At 49.3% G+C, this 20,326-nt stretch overlaps 2 protein-coding genes across 2 annotated transcripts in view; both read left to right on the top strand.

The window, feature by feature from the left end:
• The window catches only part of LOC311310547 (forkhead box protein N3-like), a gene marked incomplete at its 5' end in the record, with an annotated part of 11,453 nt that extends 7,294 nt beyond the window's left edge, over nucleotides 1-4,159 (top strand). The window contains one exon of the mRNA XM_084440056.1: nucleotides 673-4,159. Coding sequence (XP_084296182.1) covers nucleotides 673-1,156 — 484 coding nt within the window. The 3' untranslated portion in view covers nucleotides 1,157-4,159. The remainder of the gene's footprint in view (nucleotides 1-672) is intronic.
• A 3,292-nt stretch (nucleotides 4,160-7,451) lies between these two features.
• On the top strand, nucleotides 7,452-19,882 carry gtf2a1 (general transcription factor IIA, 1). The gene is made up of 10 exons (XM_084439967.1): nucleotides 7,452-7,661; nucleotides 9,620-9,721; nucleotides 10,097-10,259; nucleotides 10,699-10,763; nucleotides 11,536-11,611; nucleotides 11,798-11,946; nucleotides 16,107-16,211; nucleotides 16,676-16,957; nucleotides 17,149-17,238; nucleotides 18,146-19,882. The coding sequence occupies exons 1-10, from the start codon at nucleotides 7,632-7,634 to the stop codon at nucleotides 18,251-18,253; spliced, it is 1,170 nt and encodes a 389-aa protein (XP_084296093.1). The 5' UTR covers nucleotides 7,452-7,631; the 3' UTR covers nucleotides 18,254-19,882.
• Nucleotides 19,883-20,326: the final 444 nt, after the last annotated feature.

Below are 20,326 nucleotides of genomic sequence, written 5' to 3'. Positions count from 1 at the left end.
CACGCACACACACCCACGCGCGCACCTGTATTTTCCTGCTGTTTAGAACCACATCTCTCTTTTTATGACCCTCTCGCGTCCTCTGTGCGTCGTGCCCCTCCCGCTTATTGCGTTTCGCCCGGGTGTGTTTATAGAGCGGCTGCGCGTGGGCAGGTTTGATTTCTGTGGGAGAGCCTGGTGACTCAAACGGAGGCCTCAGAAACACCGGGGCGCGCTCGTCCATCATGGACGCATAAGAGTATGAAGGCCCGCGCCGCGTAATGAATTAAACATACCCAAAGGCTCAGCTAAGGTATGCGCTGAATATTTGATCACACAGAGGGGCGTGCGTTTTCCCCGTGAGATGCGAACAGTGGTCGCGGGCGAACGAGGGCTGGGGGGGGGGACAGCGTGGGTGACCGCGTCGCGCTGCCTCCTGGCTACAGTACATAGACGCTCCCCGCGCCGCACGGGGTCTCGTTCCAGAACGTTCTCCGGTTAGTTCTATATAGGCCAGGTCCCAGACTGGCCGACGACACTGAGGGCGGAGCTTGTGAGGAGGAGTCGTGAGCTACGCCCGATACGCTGGAACCCTATGCGCCTTCGCTGTTGGACCAGTGTTGGCCTGCTACACGCCGTGTGTATGTGTGCCTAGAGTAGGAAGTAAGTCCTCGCTATCTCTTTCCCACCCAGGTCAGCTCTGGGGGACTACCTGAGCCGCGGTCACGCCGCCCCCTCCGGTGACTCCGCCCCCCCTGGCGACGACCAGGGCGAGGACCACACCTACAGCACCGGTAAAAGCCCCAGCATGCCCTGCTCCTCCCAGGGGCCGTCTGGCGACGACGACGACGATGACGACGTCATCGCCGTGGAGGTCCGGGGGATCAAATCCGAGCCCAGGGAGATTCCCGTGGACTCCGCCTTCCTTTCCCAGCAGCCCCGGAGGGCGCGGGGCGCCGCCCTGCCGTGGACGAAAAACCGCCTGCGGGCCCTGGGCGACACGCTGCCCCTGAAGAAGCGGCGCGCGGCGGAGAAACCGCCGGAGAGCGACGACGAGGAGATGAAGGAGGCGGCCGGCTCGCTGCTCCACCTGGCCGGAGTCAGGGCCTGCCTCAACAACATCACCAACCGCACCGCCAAGGGCCAGAAGGAGCCCAAAGAGGCCCTGAGAGACTAAGGCCACACACACACACACACACACGCACGCACATACACACAAATACACACAATGACCCACACAGGCCAAGAGATAAAGTTACTAAAACACTAGTCTCTCAATAGACACTACTCTTCTCATCTCTCTATCTATCTCCAGGGCATTAGGTGAATCCTACTTATTTGTGGCAATATCAAGAATCTCTGTTTTCCTATCACATGTTCAGCAACACTATGGTGGGATCAGTTCTCATGTGTCTTCGTTGTGTTTTTGTTGTGTCAAGGGGATGAAAGCCATAGAAAAACACATTTTTGTTACAGATATGGGAAAACATGCTACAAAAAAATATATTAATGAGATAACCATTGGTATCATCTGTAACTGTCAGATGAGGTCTGTATGTCTGTGACTCTGTAGTAATCTTCCACTTACAGAACATCAGCCAGGAAGTTGAGCCAACAATATTAACGGATCTAGAACTCTTAGAACTCTAGAACTCTTCTTTCTGCTGGCACACGCACCGTAACACCACCAAGAGCACAAATGTGAGACCGTGCCAAAGACGAAAGACCAGGATGCTTCCCGTAGCCACTCTGACAGCTAACACAAGGCATAGTGAAGTCAGACCACCAATCTAGATGATGTCTTTAAAATGTCGAAATAATTGTAAAATCTGATGAACCTGTATGAGTCATGTACTTAAGACTTAAGATTTTGATGATTCATAGTACAGTAGATACGTAATGGGGATGAACACCTTTTTGAGAAGCACTTGCAGTATTTAAGAATAGTTCCATAAACGTGGGTATTTTTTTTCTCATCACCATGAGGATGGTTGTGTTGGTGTGTCGGATGAGAGGCAATATCTGCTCCGTGTTGTCCTTGCTCCCTGTCGTAGAGGTCCCTGGAACACTTCCTGTCCCCCGCCCTCTCACACAAACCACCCAGTACACAGCCTATCATCTGACAGAATCAGACCCTGTATACATAACTGTGGATTTGTTGTTGTTTCTTGCATTTCTGTTTGTGTCGTTCTCCCCTACTACCCTCATAAAGATATAAGCAATTTGTCCTGTCTGGACAACTCTGTAAAAAGGTTAGAAAATATTTTATTTTTCCTTTCCTAATTGAAGCAATTTGACCTGCAGGACTTTCTCAGTTATATTGCATGGGTGCTTGTAAATAAGATAAAAAGTAAATCTTTTTTTATTCAAAGAACATGTAAGATAAACAATGTATTTAGCATGAAGCATGACTTATTTTCATAACGTAGATCCTAGAGGAAAGATTACAAAAAAAAAGTTTTGCCGCCAATTCTTATACCCTGAATTTAGTTACATTTTATCTAGAGTTTTTTGTTTTTTATTAAATTGATATTGTATTTCTTCAGAGTGGGCTTTTAAAGTCAGATCTTCTTCAGGGAGGAACTTTTGGGGCGATGGGAGAGCCTGCTCCTGAGGGTTTCTGGGTACAGTATAGAGTGGACTATGATTGGTCAGAATAGCCTCTTCATGTGGCCCTCAGTCATCTGTCTGCCTCTTTCATGAGAAATATGTTCTAGTGTTAATCACAACAAGCCAGTTGTGTGTGTGCGTGAGTGAGTGCGTGTGTGTCCAAACCCATTCACCCTTTAACGTGTGGCACCCTGGTCCTTCAGACTTCTGATTTGATGTATTTAACGTGTTTACATCCTGAGCAGCGCGTTATGACCCTCTGGTTTAGTTACACGTTGTGCGGACATGTTGGAGGGAGTTTGGTGGAATGCTCAGTGAGTTACAGACTCCAGATTATCCTGAAGCCTTTTGGTGAAGGTCACATTGGATCCCGTATGCATGTGCAGCCCGGGACGTCTTACTTAGAACCAGTGATCATGAGTGATTTACCTGCCTGTAGAGAGAATTTCACAGGCGCAATCATGGGCCCTCACGTTCTCCAAGATTTAAAGTGATATATTACAACTGCCACCATGGATTTGTGAGGAATGTTCACTACCCCTTACATACATATCTGTCTGCATAAAGTCACCACCATTTGTCTGACTGTGAGAATGTCAGAGGCTGGTTAGTTGAGGTTAGGTGCAATGAACGAGGGGGTTTAAAAGAAGCCAGGTATACTCTGAGTGAGAGAGAGGTGGCGAGCAACTGTGAGGAAGCCAGTTAGACGACCAACCGTACGGCGGCAGGTGTTCCGTTACCACCGTCTCGTGTCACCCGTCACCGGCGTGACGGTTTTCAGCGTAATATCAACGTGCTACGGATTCAGACATATGAACAGGCGGCCTGTCTACCCTGTCTGAACTTCATGCCGGTGGTCCTGTAACACAGGTCAAGTCCTGGGTGGTATTTACAGCAACACACCAGTGTGCTGCTGGTGACTCATTAGTTTTCAGTTGACAGAGGCATGTCAAGGAGAACGTGTTGCTTTGGTAACCACCATCTCTTCCAGTGACTCATGGTGACATGCAGGAGAGGTGAGCTCATGACCCCTACTTGGAAAATAGAACCTCACAGGGGTTATGAGATGACATTGTTGAAGGGGTAGAAGCAGCGCTGCACTGCCTGAAAAAGAGCCTTGGAATGAGAAAGAGAAGTGATTTATTAACTAAACCTGCCAAACCTTGCTCAATACAAGTTCTGTCGTTTTTGTTATCAACATTTTCATTTTTGGTGTTTCTGTTTACTGCCAATACTTTACAATACTGCCGTTTTACGTTGGCTATTTGAGATGAGTGCTTGGAAGCCACAGGGTAGAGATGTCAACATGCAAACTATTATTGATCTGTGAGATGTCATACAGAGGGCACCCAGGTGTTGGTTTTCAATGGATGTTCGATTCTTTCCTTGTTGTGCAATCATATTGCCAAAGAACGATTTCAAAACTAAACTCATCCATACATGTAAATATCAACGTTGTCCAATACTGTGACAAAAAATTATAAATGTTGTTTTTTCTTTTCCATTTTTCTGAAACCTACAATAATGTTTATGTGATGTATTGTCTTCCAGTTGCAATAATAAAAAATACAAGTTGTAAAAGTGTAGTAAAACATGACTCTTGTGCTTGAAAGACATAGGACCAAGCTATCAATCTCAGTCTATATCAATATGTCACAGTACTAGTACTCAACACTCCCTTTTACAACAAGTACAGTATAAGCAGAACAAGCACTGTAAGCATAAGCAATGCCAAACAAATACTTCATATAAGAGTTCTTAAGTGAGCTTATCTCCTGCTAGAGGACCCATTAGGTGAGGGTGGGACCAGTGCCTGCAATGTAGACTGACCCCATTATTGACCTCCAATTTTCACATCAACAAGGGTCTTATAATAACGAGGGCCTTTCAGCAGTCTAATTATTAATTTACTTCCCCAGACCATTACAGTCCAATAGCTCTGATTGAAGGAAGGAGCCTCGCTCGTCCTTGGGAAAGCACAATCGTTGAGAGCGATAGAGACAGAGTTCCTTAATGCCTATCAATCTGTGGGCTGCTGCCATTTTAGAGCCATGTGGCAGTGGAAGTCCATTCATAATTAAAATCAAGACTGGCTTAATCACGAGTCACTGCCTCCCCATGCACCCATCTCTCTCCCCCCCCTCTTTCTCTCTCTCTCTCCCCCCCTCTCCCCCTCTCTCTCTCTTCCTGCACAACTGGAGCTTGCTTTCTCTCTCTCTCCTTCTCTCTCTCTCTCTGTTGCTATGCAACTGCAGCAAAGAAAAGGGAAGAAAGTGTGCATTCTGTACATCTTTAAGGGGCATCGTTCCAGTGAGTTGCCGGCTGCTGGGATTGAAAGGTGGCGGTGCCTTTGATAGCCCCGTCTGTCTGGTGTCTGATGTCTGATGCTACAGTACATGTCTGGTTCTCAGACACTCGTTTACTTTCCTAGAACTAAGTTTTTCAAAAGTCTAAAATCAAAAGTGATTTAGAAAATGTTTTGACTATGATAAACCTACAGTAAACATACAGCATAATTTCTCCTTTATATCCATCAAATGCATAGAATATGGCACAGACAGCAAAATAGTATGCCACTAGGAAGGGAAGACAAGAGGTTGGCTATGCTTTTAACTTGACTGATGAAGAACAAGCTCTGTACTCCATGGTCTAGCATTCTTATCCACAGAATGTCCACTGGGGCAAGTTTCCATGGAGACCGAAGTGGAGGTAAGGCTCTCTGTCAGCTCTCATTTATGTCCTCATGTTTTGGGGGAATTATCCCCTCAAGCATCAGCAATGTATTCGGCTGGTCTAGGCGGTGGAGACACATTCATTTTCTGATGTGCCCCAAAATACACCAAGCATTGCATTGATAGCACATTATTGCATGCATATACTATTATCCTCTGCTGTCACCTTGCTATTGATTGTGATGTGGGTCATCACAAGGAACCCGAGCTATGTTCTATGTTATGTGATCGCACTCTTGTGGCAAGACTGAGTTACTACATCAAGGAGGTTCAAGATGCGGAGCCATTCACAGATTCAGATGCCTTTATTGTTACATGATAATCATTTGTACATTAGATTAGATTCAAATTTATTGTCACTATACAGCACGAAAATAAGTCTGGCATCTAACCAGAGTGAAAACTTAACAGTACAGTGCAATAACAATACAGTATAATAACAAAAACAGTACAGTGCAATCAGGTACAGTGTTGAAGTATTATTATATAAATATATGTATATGATAGGTGAAAGGTATGTACAGATATAGTATATACAGGCAAATGCAGGTTTGTACAGGCGTATGTATATGCAGATATGTACAGACGGTAAATAAGAATGGTAAATAGAAATATACAGTATGTATTGGATATGTACAGCAGTATTATACATGAGCTATATGCATGTATATCAGCGGGGTATTGCAGAGTCTTGTGGTTCAGAGTTAATATGGAAAGGGTGAGTGGGGGTCATTGAGGAGGGGACTGTCATTGTAATGAGTTCAGAGAGATGACTGCTGAGGAGAAGAAGCTGTTCCTAAGTCTGCTGGTCTTGGAACAGAGTAGCGCCTCCCAGAAGGGAGAAGGGCCGTCCGTGTTTGGGGTGAGAGGAGTCCTTGACGATGCTGCGTTCCTTCCTCAGACATCGTTTGTGGTGGACGGACTCAACAGCAGGGAGTGATGTGCCAGTGTTGCGTTGGGCGGTGTTTACCACCCTCTGCACTGCTTTCTGGTATGAGGCTGTGCAAACCAGACAGTGATGGCGTTGGTGAGAATGCTCTCTGTGACACACCGGTAGAATTTCACCAGGATCTGAGGAGATAGGTGGGCTTTCCTCAGTCTCCTCAGAAAGAAGAGATGCTGGTGAGCCTTCTTGACCAGTGATGAGGTATTGAGGATCCAAGAGAGGTCCTCACCCAGACACATGCACAGAGGAGTCAGATTCTTGGATACTGGCTCCTCAACCTCGTAGCAGCGACACATTAACACATCATAGTGCCAGTAAAGAAATATAATACAGTATAATAGTAATAAAAAAATTATAGCTACAATAGTAATAACACCACAAGATGACAAGTATAAACAATTCAGCATAATAGTTATAAAAACAAATACAGTATCATTTCAGTAGAATTGATAAAACAGAACTACAGCAGTGCACCAAACACAAGAACAATAGCCTACATATTGCATAAAACACTGAAGTCATACAAAGGCAATAAGTCAGTTGCATCATTGAACAAGTTGCAGACACTGCTGACTGAAAACGTCCCACAGATTCGTACTGCCAAAACATTATGTCATTTATCTGGATCCGTTTGCAAAAGAAACAGTGTTGATGATTGGACATTTTCTGTTTACATACAGAGGGCAACAGTTATCATAAAATGTTTTATTGTGATCAAGATTCAACGCAATTTGAACTTATGTAGACATTGGTTGGTTTTATTTAGGGATTTTGCAGACAATAAAATCCAAAGGATAACATACAAAAGTGAAACACTTATTGCCAACACGGTCCCTGATGTCTTAAAAAATCAGGACGGACAGTAACACATAGGCTAACATGAATCCCCCTAAAACAATACACAATAGAACACTCCAAGGACTATATTACAGATATGAAACGTCAATAGTTGTTTGTTTAAAAAAGATTATGTGGACATGTATGAGTTCGTTACAATTAGGTCATATCAGGCTCATTATATTTGCATGCCATTACAAAAAAAGGCCTACATGTCCCAGCACTTCAGAATCTGGTCGACAATCGTAAGTTCACGCGATACGTCGCGAGATGCCCGGGTTGACCCTGCCCTATGTCTCGCGCACTCGCAGCTCCATCGCTCACTATATAAAGGAGGACGACGACGAGGGAAGGACGGCTGGGAAAGCACAGCCCGGGATTGTAAATAAGACCGTTAAAACCTGTGTTTTATTTACAAAAGTAATGCCGGCTACTTTTAAGTGTCGTTCCCAGTTGTTTTAGAACGTTTTTTTTCGTTTTGATCTATTCCTCGCTTGTTTTTCGTGTGGTTTTACACTACGCGTATAATGGCGAGCTCGGCTAACTCGAACCCAGTGGTAAGGATCTATCTCAAAGGAGTCCGTGAAAAGGAACTATGGTGGCAAAATAACTATTAGGTGCAGAAGGGATTGCATTTTCAGTGCACTCAAATAAAAGAGGACATTAAATATTGTTTGCAACATCATCAATAAAAAAAAGATTGCCATACGTGCCTCAATAGGCCATTTTAGCCTCTTTTCGAAACCAGATTCGAACATTTCGGTGTCCAGGCACCGGTTGCCTGACTCGCGAATGTTGTAATTTAGAAGCTGGTTAGAGAACCTGGCTCAGAAATTTTGCAAGCTTCAATGGTCAGAAATTCTGGTTTGATATTAATGGGCATTTAGTTGGCTAGCTAAGAAGTTGACGAGGTTGATGTTGCTCGTCTGAATGTCACACTAAAGCTATGGTGCATATATAAGTTACCGTTACATGCTAGCTTTTTGCAATGCCTTGATTATTACTGCTGGCTCGTGACTGGATTGTAGTGTTGCATTGGGAGCTGAAGGTTGTTTCAAGCATCAGCCTCGTTCGACAGTTTAAATGACGTTCTAATGCAGTAATTATTGTTTGCCAAAATACCAATGTCAAGATTAAAATGTGGTTCGATGCGAAACGTTGTTTTGAATTCCAGTAGGATCGTCAATGTCTAGCTGGCTAGTAGATAGCAATGCCTGAAGTCCACCATTCCACGATATGCACTCGGATGGATAGCAGCCTAAAAAACTCCACTTTTAGCTAGCTACCCATTTCAATCTTCTTTCTTGGCCCTACTTAAAATATCAAAACAAAATAAAGCCACACTTGCCATTTACAGTGTGTAGCTAAGCTATCACAATCTACCATAAAACAGACATCGACACGAGGCTCGGACCGCCGCTCCGTAAAATGGCTTCCATGTCTCCTCTGTTGGGTTGTGACCGTCCTCCCCTCGGCGCCTGGTTTTATACCGCCATGTTGGCTCTCTATATAGACTGCCCGGGATGGGAAGGTGCTACTCAGCGCTACGTCACTGGCTCTACATATAAACACCAGGCTGCGCTTTAAATAGTGAAGCAGACATGGCTAGCAGGGGGACGGAGAGCTGAAGCAGACATGGCTAGGGCTAGCAGGGGGACGGAGAGCAGAGCAGTGTAGCGGACAGTGCAGGGCAGTGGCCGGTGTCGCTATTGTTGTTCTTGGGACCGTTTTAGTACAGTCAAATACGACGATGGTTTAAGAATGGGGTTAGCGCGCATCTCCCAACAAGGACCGGGGCTCAAAAAGAGAGCCCTGAGTGCACCAAACTACCCCCCACCATCTCCAACCCTAGGGGCTGCCACAGAAAATGAAAATTTTAAATAGATACATAGATTAATTAATCAATCGATAGACGACGACTCCTCAGGTATTGTGCATAATCTTAAAATCTTAAAGTTGCATCTTACCGATAAACAGTATACCACACCGTTCCTATGAGCACCGTGCACTATGAGCACCGTGCACTAGTTTTCATTAAATTAGGAAAACGGCTTTAGAGTGTGGACATTGAATTGCAAATGAGGGCTCTGTTTCTCACTTTTGAATTAGAAAATTTAAGTTAGCCTAACATTTGAATTGTGTTAACCATAAAGTGGATGTGTGTGTATACCAATATACATACATATTTAAAACGCAGATCACATTATTGCATTTAAATTTTCATATTGTCTCAAATAATGTAGCCAAAAGTGGAAAATTAAAATGCTATTGTGGAATTGCATTTTCATTTTCCAGATTTAATGTAAAATCACTCAGCTATTACGAGGCCAGCTATTCATATTTCAGTCTGAGATATGCAGTCTGAGTTCTAACATCAACTTCGGAAGATGGTCAGTAAACTGACCATTATTTACATAAGGTCGTCAATATCAGGACGAAGAACACCAGCATACATAGCAACACTGTAACGTTATCTAGATATACTGGGACTAACAGTGTTGTATTCTCGTTCTAGCCTAAATTGTACAGGTCGGTGATTGAAGATGTGATCAACGAAGTCCGGGAGCTCTTCCTGGATGAAGGGGTGGACGAGCAAGTTCTGATGGAGCTAAAAACGGTACGGGACACGTTCCTCCTCTCCGCCTGCTCCCAGGCCTAAATCCTGGTGCACTCGTGGGAGATGTGGTGTCCTAATTGCCTTAGGGACATTGAGCTTTGGGGAACGGATTAACTACCTACCCTCCATTTTAAATCAGTCGTCCTGTCCTCTTGTAGGTATGGGATAACATTTATATTTATCAATCGCCTCTTATCAATTTTAGAAAAGGCCTGACCATCCACTTCTCTCCAATTTTAGCTGGAAGATCAAAGATGACTGTTACTGTACCCGTTTTCAACAGTCTCCCCTTCTCTTTCCCCTCAACTGTGGCTTCAGAGCTGCTTCTCATCCATTTAACTGGTCTCTCTCCCCCCCCCCGCCCGCCCGTCCTAGCTGTGGGAGAACAAGCTGATGCAGTCCAAGGCGGTGGAGGGCTTCCACACGGAGGAGCAGCAGGCCCTGCAGGCTGCCCAGCAGCAGCACGCCGCCCAGCATGCCCAGCAGGTGGCGCCGCCCGCCCAGACCCAGCAGGTCCTGCTCACCCAGCAGCAGTCAGGTGAGCGCCACGCCCCCCCAGGCGTCGGTGACAGGGCCCGTCCGAAATACGAGTCTCAGAGCGGACAGTGTTTACTAACTGACCCACCCGTCGCGCGCTCGGCATAGCCCAACTTAGTAGGCTGCAAAGCCGGACTCGCATAACAACAGCAGAGATGGTTGTTTTACAGCGGCCATCTCGACCCGAGTCTCCATTTGACGTCCTGGATCTGGAAAACTTAAAAACAAATTTATTTTTCATCATTCCAATTTGGCAGTCATGAAACCAAATTTCCTTCTAACCGTCTTGGCTGTTGTGAACCTGAACCATGTTAAAAGAGTAAGCACTACCGGTAGCTACTCCCACGCTAAACACGCTATGATAAGATCAGGCTAACCGTTATTATGAGTTAGAGAAGGACGGTCCGGTTGGTAATCGTCCCTCTTCTCTCTCTCTCCAGCTCCCCAGCAGCAAGTCATTGTTCAGGATCCCAAGATTATGCAGCATATGAGTGCGACAGGGATGGTGAGTGAACTCAGCCCGGCTGTGGCTCAGTGGTAGAGCGGGCCGTCCAATGATCGTAGGGTCGGAGGTTCGAATCCCGCCTCCTGTCCACGTGTCGAAGTGTCCTTGGGCAAGACACTGAATCTCAATGAGCAGGATAGCATGGTAGCTGCCGCCATTGGTGTGTGGATGTGTGTGTGAATGGGTGCATGAGAGGCTATTGTAAAGCACTTTGGATAAAATGCCAAACGCAGTTCATTTACCATAGTAGTTGAACCTTCACTTCTGTAAGACCCCTATCCACACACACACACACACACAGGGATGGTTTTCAGCCTAAGCCATTATTAGATCTTATTCGATTTCACCTATACGATGACGGTAAGCTTGCCTCCAAAATTTGGGGAGTCGTCCGCTCGTTTCCCTGCCCAGCGCCCGTCCCCGGAGCGTGACTCCAGAGCGCAGCCGGGAAACAGCTGGGAGGGGAGGGGCCGCTCAGGAGATATTTCAGCGAGGGCTTAGGGATGCAGACCGGATTACAGACCAGATAACCCTTGGGAGGTGCCTCGCACTTTCTACCCCTCCGCCCCTCTCTCTCTCTTTCTCTCTCTCTCTCTCTCTCTTTCCTCCTCTCTGTTATGCGTCCCTCCCGCCTCTGGCCATCTGTTGGCGCCGGACGACCCGCGTGGTCTGACCCGTGGACGCGCTGTCCCCCCTCCCTCTCCCTCCGTGTCCTCGTCCCTGGCGTCGGGCCGCTGCTGACGGCGCATGTATTTCCCTATCTGTCCACCAGAGTGCAGCGGCGACTGCAGCAACCCTGGCCCTCCCGGCGGGAGTCACCCCCTACCAGCAGCTCATCACCCACCAAGGTAACAGCGGCTCGCCCTCCCCGATTGGCTCGGCGCGCGCGCGGGGGGGGGGGATTTATGCCGGACCGGCGAGGGGATTGCTTTTGAGCGTGCCGCCGTTGCGAAGGCGGACCTCGCTTGCTGCGCTGAGAGTCTCCCCCGAGCCTGACCGACTCCTCTTCCCCCTCCTTCCCTTTCCCCCACCAGGTCAGATCCTCCAGGTGTTGCGAGCGCCCAACGGGGCTCAGTACATCATCCAACCCCAGCAGCAGGTGATGCTGCAGTCTCAGGTGCTGCCCCAGATGCAGCCGGGGGTCCAGGCCCCGGTCATACAGCAGGTACGCCCCATCACCCAGGTAGGTCCACCATCCGTCTGTCCCTCTCTGCCTCCCCACCTACACACTGGGTTCTTCACGCACGAACGGGTGGACTGGGTAGTCATTTCAGACTCTCTAGTTAAGTAGAATAGTTGATTTCTGATAGCAGTTGGTACCTGGTGGAGGTAGAGGCCCCCTGGTGGAGCATAGGCCCCCTGGTGAAGCATAGGCCCCCTGGTGGAGGTAGAGCCCCCCTGTTGGAGCAGTAGGCCCCTGGTGAAAGTAAAAGCCCCCTGTTGGAGTAGTTGTTGGCTTTTGGCGTTTTTCTTCTTTGTTGCTCTACGTTGTGTAATTTTGTATAAGCCTTAATAAAGTTGCAGCACCATCTAATTATGAACCACGATGTTGATAGCCTTTGTTGTGATAGTATTGATAAAATCACCCAACACGGGATTGGAAGCGGCGACAGATGATAGATTTATTGTACAAAGATACAATCACATGGAACACTGGGATGTTTCCCTAGTCTCTCTCTCTCCCTGCTTCTCTGCTGGCTGCGGCTGTGGCGCGAAGTCAAGGCCTTAGACTTCCCTCCCCGCATGGTGTTATCAGCGGGCCTGAGTAAACCGGAAGGCCTTCTCCAACTCCATCTGTGGTACAGGAAACAAAAAGGAACTATCACAGTATCAGACGTTCTACAAGGTATATTGGTTATAATGCCCTGATGGAAGATGAAAATAAAGGATTAATTATCATGAAACACTGTCAGACTTTGGCTTGTCGGCTCAGGATCTACGCAATTACTAAGGCCCTAACACTCATTTCTGTCCCTTTCAGCAGAACTACAGTCATTGAACAGTGGCACATATTGGGATATTTCAGAGAATGCCCCAAAATGCGTTCTTCACCCCGAGTTTGCCCTCATGCCTAAGACGCATGATTCTTTAGCTCAAGGGCTCTGTTCGAACAACACTGCCATCGTTGTCCCTGACTTTTGGAGTGTTAGGCCACTGATGTTATTTGATGATAGTCTACATCCTGAGTTCCCTGAGAGTGTCTCAACCTGAGTGTCATGACCTGTGGTGGTTCTAATCCTCAGAGGGCGGTGGTTCAACCACCTTGCATTGGCTAGCATGAATCCAATTTGGTTTGGCTGCTACCTTGACTGTAGTGTTGGTGATGAGCAATACCTGGTGCGGCCCATCCCACTGTGCGTCTAATATCTCTCTTTGATCTTTTTGATCATGACGTACTGGCCTGGGATCAGAGTGTGCCCTCCTTCTGGGACATCACTCCATGCCATACGCACTTGGAGATGAGCTCTGGCTAGTGCCACGCTCAACCTCTCACAGTAACCGATCAATGAGTCACTTGTGAGATGAATGTCTGCTTTTCTGAGGTCGATGGCTCTGGGGAGTGACATTGGTCTCCCACAGACGACCTTGAACGGACTGAGGCCCGTTTCTCTGTTGTGTGTTGCTCGAATGGAGCAAAGAACGATGTTCAAAGCGTCTGGCCAAGGCACACCCTCCTGGTGATGCTTGGTGAGCCTCTCCTTGATGACGCGATTCATGCGTTCTATCTGACCACTGCTCTGGGAATGATAGGGGCAGTGGAGTGATGGTATCAATCTGATAAGGTGGAGACGTTTGGACTGGTGACAGATGTTTTGGACTGGGTTCTTGATTTCGGGCCGCATTCTGGCCTGCTTGGTCTGCCAAAGCGTTCCCTCGGCTGTCAGCGGTATCACCACGCGTGTGGCCCTTGACCTTCAGCACCGTCAGTTCTTGTGGGAGGCGGATCGCCTCAATCAGTTCTCCATCGATGGTGAAGGCTGTCCACGGCTGCACCTCCTCTGCCAGAGGCACACTGTAGAAGCCTTGTGTCATGTCTATGACGGTGAACCATTTGTGCTCTGGGTCTAGGGCACTGAAGATGGTGGACGGGTCCGCCACTAGGGGCGCCAATTTGTCCACGTACTCGTTTGCCACTCTGTAGTCCACGCAGAGGCGCCATTCTCCCGAAGGTTTCAAGACCGGCCATGCCGGGCTGTTGGAGGCGCTGCGGGCTTTCCTCAGGACTCCCCGTTCTTCAAAGATTTTGAGGAGTCGTTTGATCCCCTCGATTGCTTGGGGAGAGAGTGGATATTGACGAGTGCATGGTGGCGGCCTGCCTGTGTAGGTGACCGGGTCCATTTTCAGAAGTCCACAATCATTTTTGTCTTTTGCCCATATGGGATGCCGGGTTAGGTCCGGTTTAGTCACTCGTCTCAGTTTTGTGAGTCTGATTTTTCCCCCTTGGAATTCAAGAGATGAGTTAATTTGAGTCAGGACGTCAAGTCCTAAGAGAGGCTCTCCTACGAGCCCCACCCAGATTGATGTTTGGAACTTGTGTTGTAACCGGAGGGGGCCTTTGACCCTAGGGAATGATGTTCCCATTGGAGCGGGAGTCAAGAGAGATTCTGGAGGTGGGGGCCGAGTAGCCCCCCCCCCCCGAAGCAGAGCCAGAGACTGATGGGTGTGTGTGGGCTGCCGACAGAAAGAGCTCAAGGTGACAGACAGCTCAGAGAGATGTTTTGCTTCCTTTAAGCATGTGATGCGGGCTTTCAAATCCTGTCTCATTCTTTCTGACTGGATTTTCTCCATCTGAGACTCATATTCTGATCTGCTAAGAATCAGGGAACACCATTGGAGGCGTTCATGTGAGTCTCTGGGGAGACAAGTGTCTTCCCCCAGGCCCTTGTGATGTCGGCTAAGGGCCATCCCCCCTCCCCCTCTGCTTGAATATCATATTTAGCCACCACCTCATCCTGTAACTTGATTAAGTTAAGCCTTTCCCAGATAGCCTGTGACATATCGTTACTTATTTCCCTTAAAGTGACATTGGGCGTTCTGTGTCACCTTTCTCTTGTCATTTTAAGGGGCGCTGGGCTCCCCCGCAGCATCCGAATCTGGGATCTGCTTAGGTGGACTGGGAGACATTATGGGACAGAATGTTGTGCCAAGTCCTTTAAGGAAATAAAGATGTTGAGACTTTCTGGAGACTGGGAGTGAAGTGTGTGTGGTAAAAAGCACCCTCAATCTATTTATTTCGTCCCAGGCTGTCATGCCTACTTCCCGTGGGTGCCGGATCATCTGGGACCATCGTTCAAGATGCTCGGGTTTGGCCGGTATGAAACGAATGACAGGTTCCCGGCCCCTCCCCGTGGTCCAGCGCACAGGGCGCAAGCGGTTAGACCTCTCCCCTGGGGGATTTTGACTTCTTAGCACCATTTGTGGGGGGTACTGAGTGAGGCGGGTGCGGGGTAGATCGGGCACCGTACCATCTGTCTCGGTATCGGATGTCTCGTCCTCCCAAGGCTGCCCTTGGGAGGGGGAAGGGTGTCGCGTTTCACTGGAGGCTGGTGTAGTACCAAACGTCACCTCCTGGGAAGATGGTTTCTCCTTCCGAGCTGGAGGCGGAGGAATTTCTGAAGGTGGGGGCCGAGCGGCTCCCCTTTGATCAGGGTCTGTGAGCGCAGGCTGTCGGACCAGAGAGCTAAGTGTGTGAGAAGGCTGTGAAAGAAACTCAGTTTGGGATATCATCATGTCCCGTAGCCCTTTAAGATCTATTGAAAGTGAGAGCGTGGCCGGCTCTTGAGCATGTTGCGTGTCAATAGCCAGCTGGGATAAGACCTTCCCTTGGGCGTGTTGTTCTTTCGCAATCTTGACTCTTTCACTCATTACAGCCTGTATGGCGGCTTCCAAGTCAGCCCGACCTCTTGATAGCTCGGTTATATAGCGGAGGTTGTCTCTGCCCTACCCTTCTCCATTTCCTCTCTCCACTGCTCCGTGGTTTCTAATCTAGTTGTGAGCTCATATATTCTCTATATATATTAAAAACACACAAACAAGCATTACATTGACTTTAAGACTCTGTGGACTTTTACCTATATTCTTCAAGTAGTAGGCCCCCTGGTGGTAGAGGCCCCCTGTTGGAGTAGTATGCCCCCCGGTGGAGGTAGAGCCCCCCTGTTGGAGTAGAAGGCCCCCTGGTGAAAGTAGAAGCCCCCTGTTGGAATAATAGGCCCCTGATGGAGGTAGAGACCCCCTGGTGGAGCAGTAGGCCCCCTGGTGGAGGTAGAGGCCCTACCTAGGAGCAGTGGAAAACGTGCGAGCCGAGCGCCGTGACCTAGACGGCGTGCCGCTGTGTGTCCGCAGGTCCTGACCCCTCTCCAGGGAGGGCTGTCGCAGCAGACGGGCGTCATCATCCAGCCCCAGCAGATCGTCCTCACCGGAGGCAACAAGGTGCAGCAGAACGCACAGGTCAGCCCTCGTACAGTTGGACCGAGAGTCAGACAACCCCCCTCCGCTCTCCCGCCTAATCCATCCGCTTCTGTGTGACACCTCAACGAATAGAACTGGGCTGAGTTTCCCAGAGGCATCGTAGCGCTACGTTCATCGTAAGCCACGGCGTTCATCGTGGCGCTACGATGAACGTAGCGCTACGATGCCTCTGGGGGAAACTCAGCCCAGGCCCGTACGGCAAAGCTCACACCGGATGGCGATATGACGGGAACGCGTGCGGAGTACAGTAGATCCAACAGAGTATTCTCGAGATCCTCGTTAGGTTCTAAGGTCAAGATTCTGTCCCTGTGAATTTTCTGCCTCCGTGGCTTTTCGCAACTCGGAATATTTAATATTGTAATATTTCACGTCAAGCATAGTTAAAAAATACACATCTATGTATGAAATGGTCACAAGCTGGCGTCTCTGACCCGCGTGTGCAGGTGATGCAGGCGGCCATGGCGGCCCAGCCTGGCCAGGCGGCCGCCCAGGTCCAGCAGCAGGTCCAGCAGGTGCAGGTGCAGCAGCAGGCCCAGGGCGTAGTTCCGCTGCAGGTCCCACAACAACAACAACAACAGCAGCAGCAGCAGGCCGCCATGATGCTGCAGGTGGACGGCGCCGGCGACACGTCGTCGGACGAAGACGAGGACGAAGAGGAGGAGTACGACGAGGATGACGACGAGGATAAGGACAAAGACGGGGGCGAGGACGGACAGGTGGAAGAGGTGCGTAGGCGCCCCCCCACCCCCCCCCCCCCCCCCCCGACACCTGAGTGTTATTGCGTCACACCTCCCGAGTCCGCCCTGCGGAGGGCGTGGGCAGCGCCTGTAATTGACGCGTCGGTGGTACGGAACGTGACGAGAGGTCATTGGTGAGGCCGCTAAGAGTTTCTCCGCTCTGCTCTCCTGGGTTTCAGGAACCACTCAACAGCGGCGACGACGTGAGCGACGAGGAGGACCAGGAGCTGTTCGACACGGAGAACGTGGTGGTGTGCCAGTACGACAAGGTGAGAACGTGACGGTGTGCCGGTACGACAAGGTGAGAATGTGGCGGCGTGCCGGTACGACAAGGTGAGAACGTGGCGGTGTGCCGGTACAACAAGGTTAGAACGTGGCGGCGTGCCGGTACGACAAGGTGAGCCGCTGCAGGGCCGCTGTCCGGTGCGAGAGCGTCTGGCTTCAGCGCAGCGGGAACCAGACATCCTGTGTGTGTGAGAGAGAGAGCTCACAGGGGAAACCCTAGACATCCTGTGAGAGAGAGAGGGAGAGATGGAGAGAGACATAGGGGGAGGAGGAGGGAGAGCGAAGGAGTGAGAGACAAACGGGGAGGGAGAGCAAGAGGGAAAGATGGGAGAGAGACAGACAGATGGAGGGAGCGAGAGAGACGTTGAGGGAGAGAGAGGCGGTGAGGGAGAGAGAGAGACGGAGAGGGAGGGAGAGAGACGGAGAGGGAGGGAGAGAGACGGAGAGAGACGGAGAGGGAGGGAGAGAGACGGAGAGGGAGGGAGGGAGAGACAGAGGGAGGGAGAGAGACGGGGAGGGAGAGAGACGGAGAGAGAGACGGAGAGAGACGGAGAGGGAGAGAGAGACAGTGAGGGAGGGAGAGAGAGACAGAGAGAGACGGGGAGGGAGAGAGAGAGACGGGGAGGGAGAGAGAGAGACGGGGAGGGAGAGAGACGGTGAGAGAGAGACGGTGAGGGAGAGAGAGAGAGAGAGACGGAGAGGGAGACGGTGAGGGAGACGGTGAGGGAGAGAGAGACGGCGAGGGAGAGAGAGACAGACGGCGAGGGAGAGAGACAGACGGTGAGGGAGAGAGAACGAGACGGTGAGGGTGAGAGAGAGAGAGACGGGGAGGGAGAGAGAGAGAGAGAGAGAGTGCTCCTAACTCCCACGCTGTCCATTGGCTCCCCTCAGATCCACAGAAGTAAGAACAAATGGAAATTCCACCTGAAGGACGGGATCATGAACCTGAACGGCAGAGATTACGTCTTTTCCAAAGCCATCGGGGACGCGGAGTGGTAGAGCTAACAACACACACACACTCTCACACAGACTCTCTCACTCATGCACACACACACACACATACACACACACACACACAAAGAAACACCAGGAACTCTGGAACTTTCTGTCCTGTTAGAAAGCGAGATCAGTTTCCTGGGGACTGGAGTGATTACAGGAGACCCGGGGCGGGGGGGCGAAAAGAACTCCATCTGCAACAAAGAAACAACCTCAAATCTGTGAAACGCCACCCGTCTGACCGCTGCCAGCACCCTGTCCTATCTGACCGCTGTCAGCACCCTACCTGGCCTGTCAGCACCCTATAAGAAGGCAGTGTGCTGGCTTCACTTCTACCCAAACAGACTCTCGCTCACCCTTGCGGTAGTTGGGGTCCACCAACGACAGAGCGTATCCACGGTCTCAAGAGTGGCGAAGTCGGCCTCCGAACACGGTCAGACGGAAGTGACTGGTCACTGTTCCTAACGGTGAACGACTCAACACTCGTGCCGCGGGTGTTCAGGTGGCGTCCTCCGTGCGGTGGCTGGCGTTGGCGTTTATCCTGGTTGTTCTCGATTCCATTTCACTGATATTCCTGCCACCTGTTCCGATTCTGGAAGTCTCTGAAAGGTTCGAGGTTTCCATATAGCCAGTTCATACTGGGCACCGTGTTCCACAGTCACAACAGCCCTCTTATTTTATGTTTTAAATGTTTTTTTAATGAAGAAGACTGAACAGTGAACACTAAAGGCAAATAAGTGACAATACTGATCTGTAGTGTAACCAATAATGGTGTGAAGGCCTGGTTTTCTTTTTTGTGCTGAATCTAAGATTTGTTCGGATTATTAAGTGCTGAATCTAAGCTTTTTCCCGCCTGCTTTTCTGGAGCCTGGACTCGTCTGTGACTGTACTGTTGCGTAGTGATAAAAGGAAATCGAATTAACCAATTTATGGATACAATTGTACAAATGTCTTCATATCTACCTAGCTGAAAGCTAGCCTGGGTTTTTTGTGTATCTCTTGGTCTCCTAATTCAGTACTTAATAGCCATCTGAAGATTTGCACTGTCAGTGTGTCAGTGTTGCGTGAAGTCCGTCCGTCTGTCAGTCTAGTTTGTCCACGCGGCCACTGTGCAGCATGCTCAACCCTGCTGGTGTGTTTGTTTTGCCTGTATGTCTTGTACTTGTACGTGTGTCACAGTGCGTAAGGACGTCCCCCACTGCTCACTAGTCCTGCAGACGTCCCCCACTGCTCACTAGTCCTTCAGACGTCCCCCACTGCTCACTAGTCCTGCAGATGTTCCCCACTGCTCACTAGTCCTGCAGACGTCCCCCACTGCTCACTAGTCCTGCAGACGTCCCCCACTGCTCACTAGTCCTTCAGACGTCCCCCACTGCTCACTAGTCCTTCAGACGTCCCCCACTGCTCACTAGTCCTTCAGACGTCCCCCACTGCTCACTAGTCCTTCAGACGTCCCCCACTGCTCACTAGTCCTTCAGACGTCCCACACTGCTCACTAATCCAGCAGATGTTGTCGACCAGTTCAGTGTGTAACGACATCCCACATCTCAGATGTTACAGCAAAATAGAAGTTTTATAATTACTATATTATTATTTTTTAGATATCTTTTTTTTGGTATTTATTCCTGAAAGCTCAGGCAATGTAATTCTCTTTTTTTTGGGGGGGGGGGGGGTGGGGAGGGGCTGGAACGAAGCAACACCAGACTGTGCTCTTATTGTGTTGTGTTTTTTTTGCGTCTTTCGGCTGGGCTTGCCTCCATCATGCGCTCGCTGTGGCTCCAGTCTCAGCTGTGATATGTTCGCTGTCTGTCTCGCTCTGCGCTTGGGTTTTAATCATGATATATTGAAAGCATCCTGTCCAGGTGAGTTTCACCTGGGCGCGTGTGTTCTTTTCACTTTGTTTTTAACTGTACCCGATGTTGCATACATTTTGAAATAAAATATGTTTTCTGCTATTTCGTTGCTTTTGATGCTGTTTTGGTCTTATAGTTTACATTGTAGGCCAGGTTTGTTTGTGCAGTCACCTTAAAAAATGCTATGACCCACACTGAAGACTAAAGAGAATGGTGGTTTGGA

Source organism: Borostomias antarcticus (genome assembly GCF_949987555.1).
Source record: "Borostomias antarcticus genome assembly, chromosome: 6".
Classification (NCBI taxonomy): domain Eukaryota; kingdom Metazoa; phylum Chordata; class Actinopteri; order Stomiiformes; family Stomiidae; genus Borostomias; species Borostomias antarcticus.
Note: the sequence above shows the minus strand (reverse complement) of the source record. Positions and strands in the feature narration are given on the sequence as shown.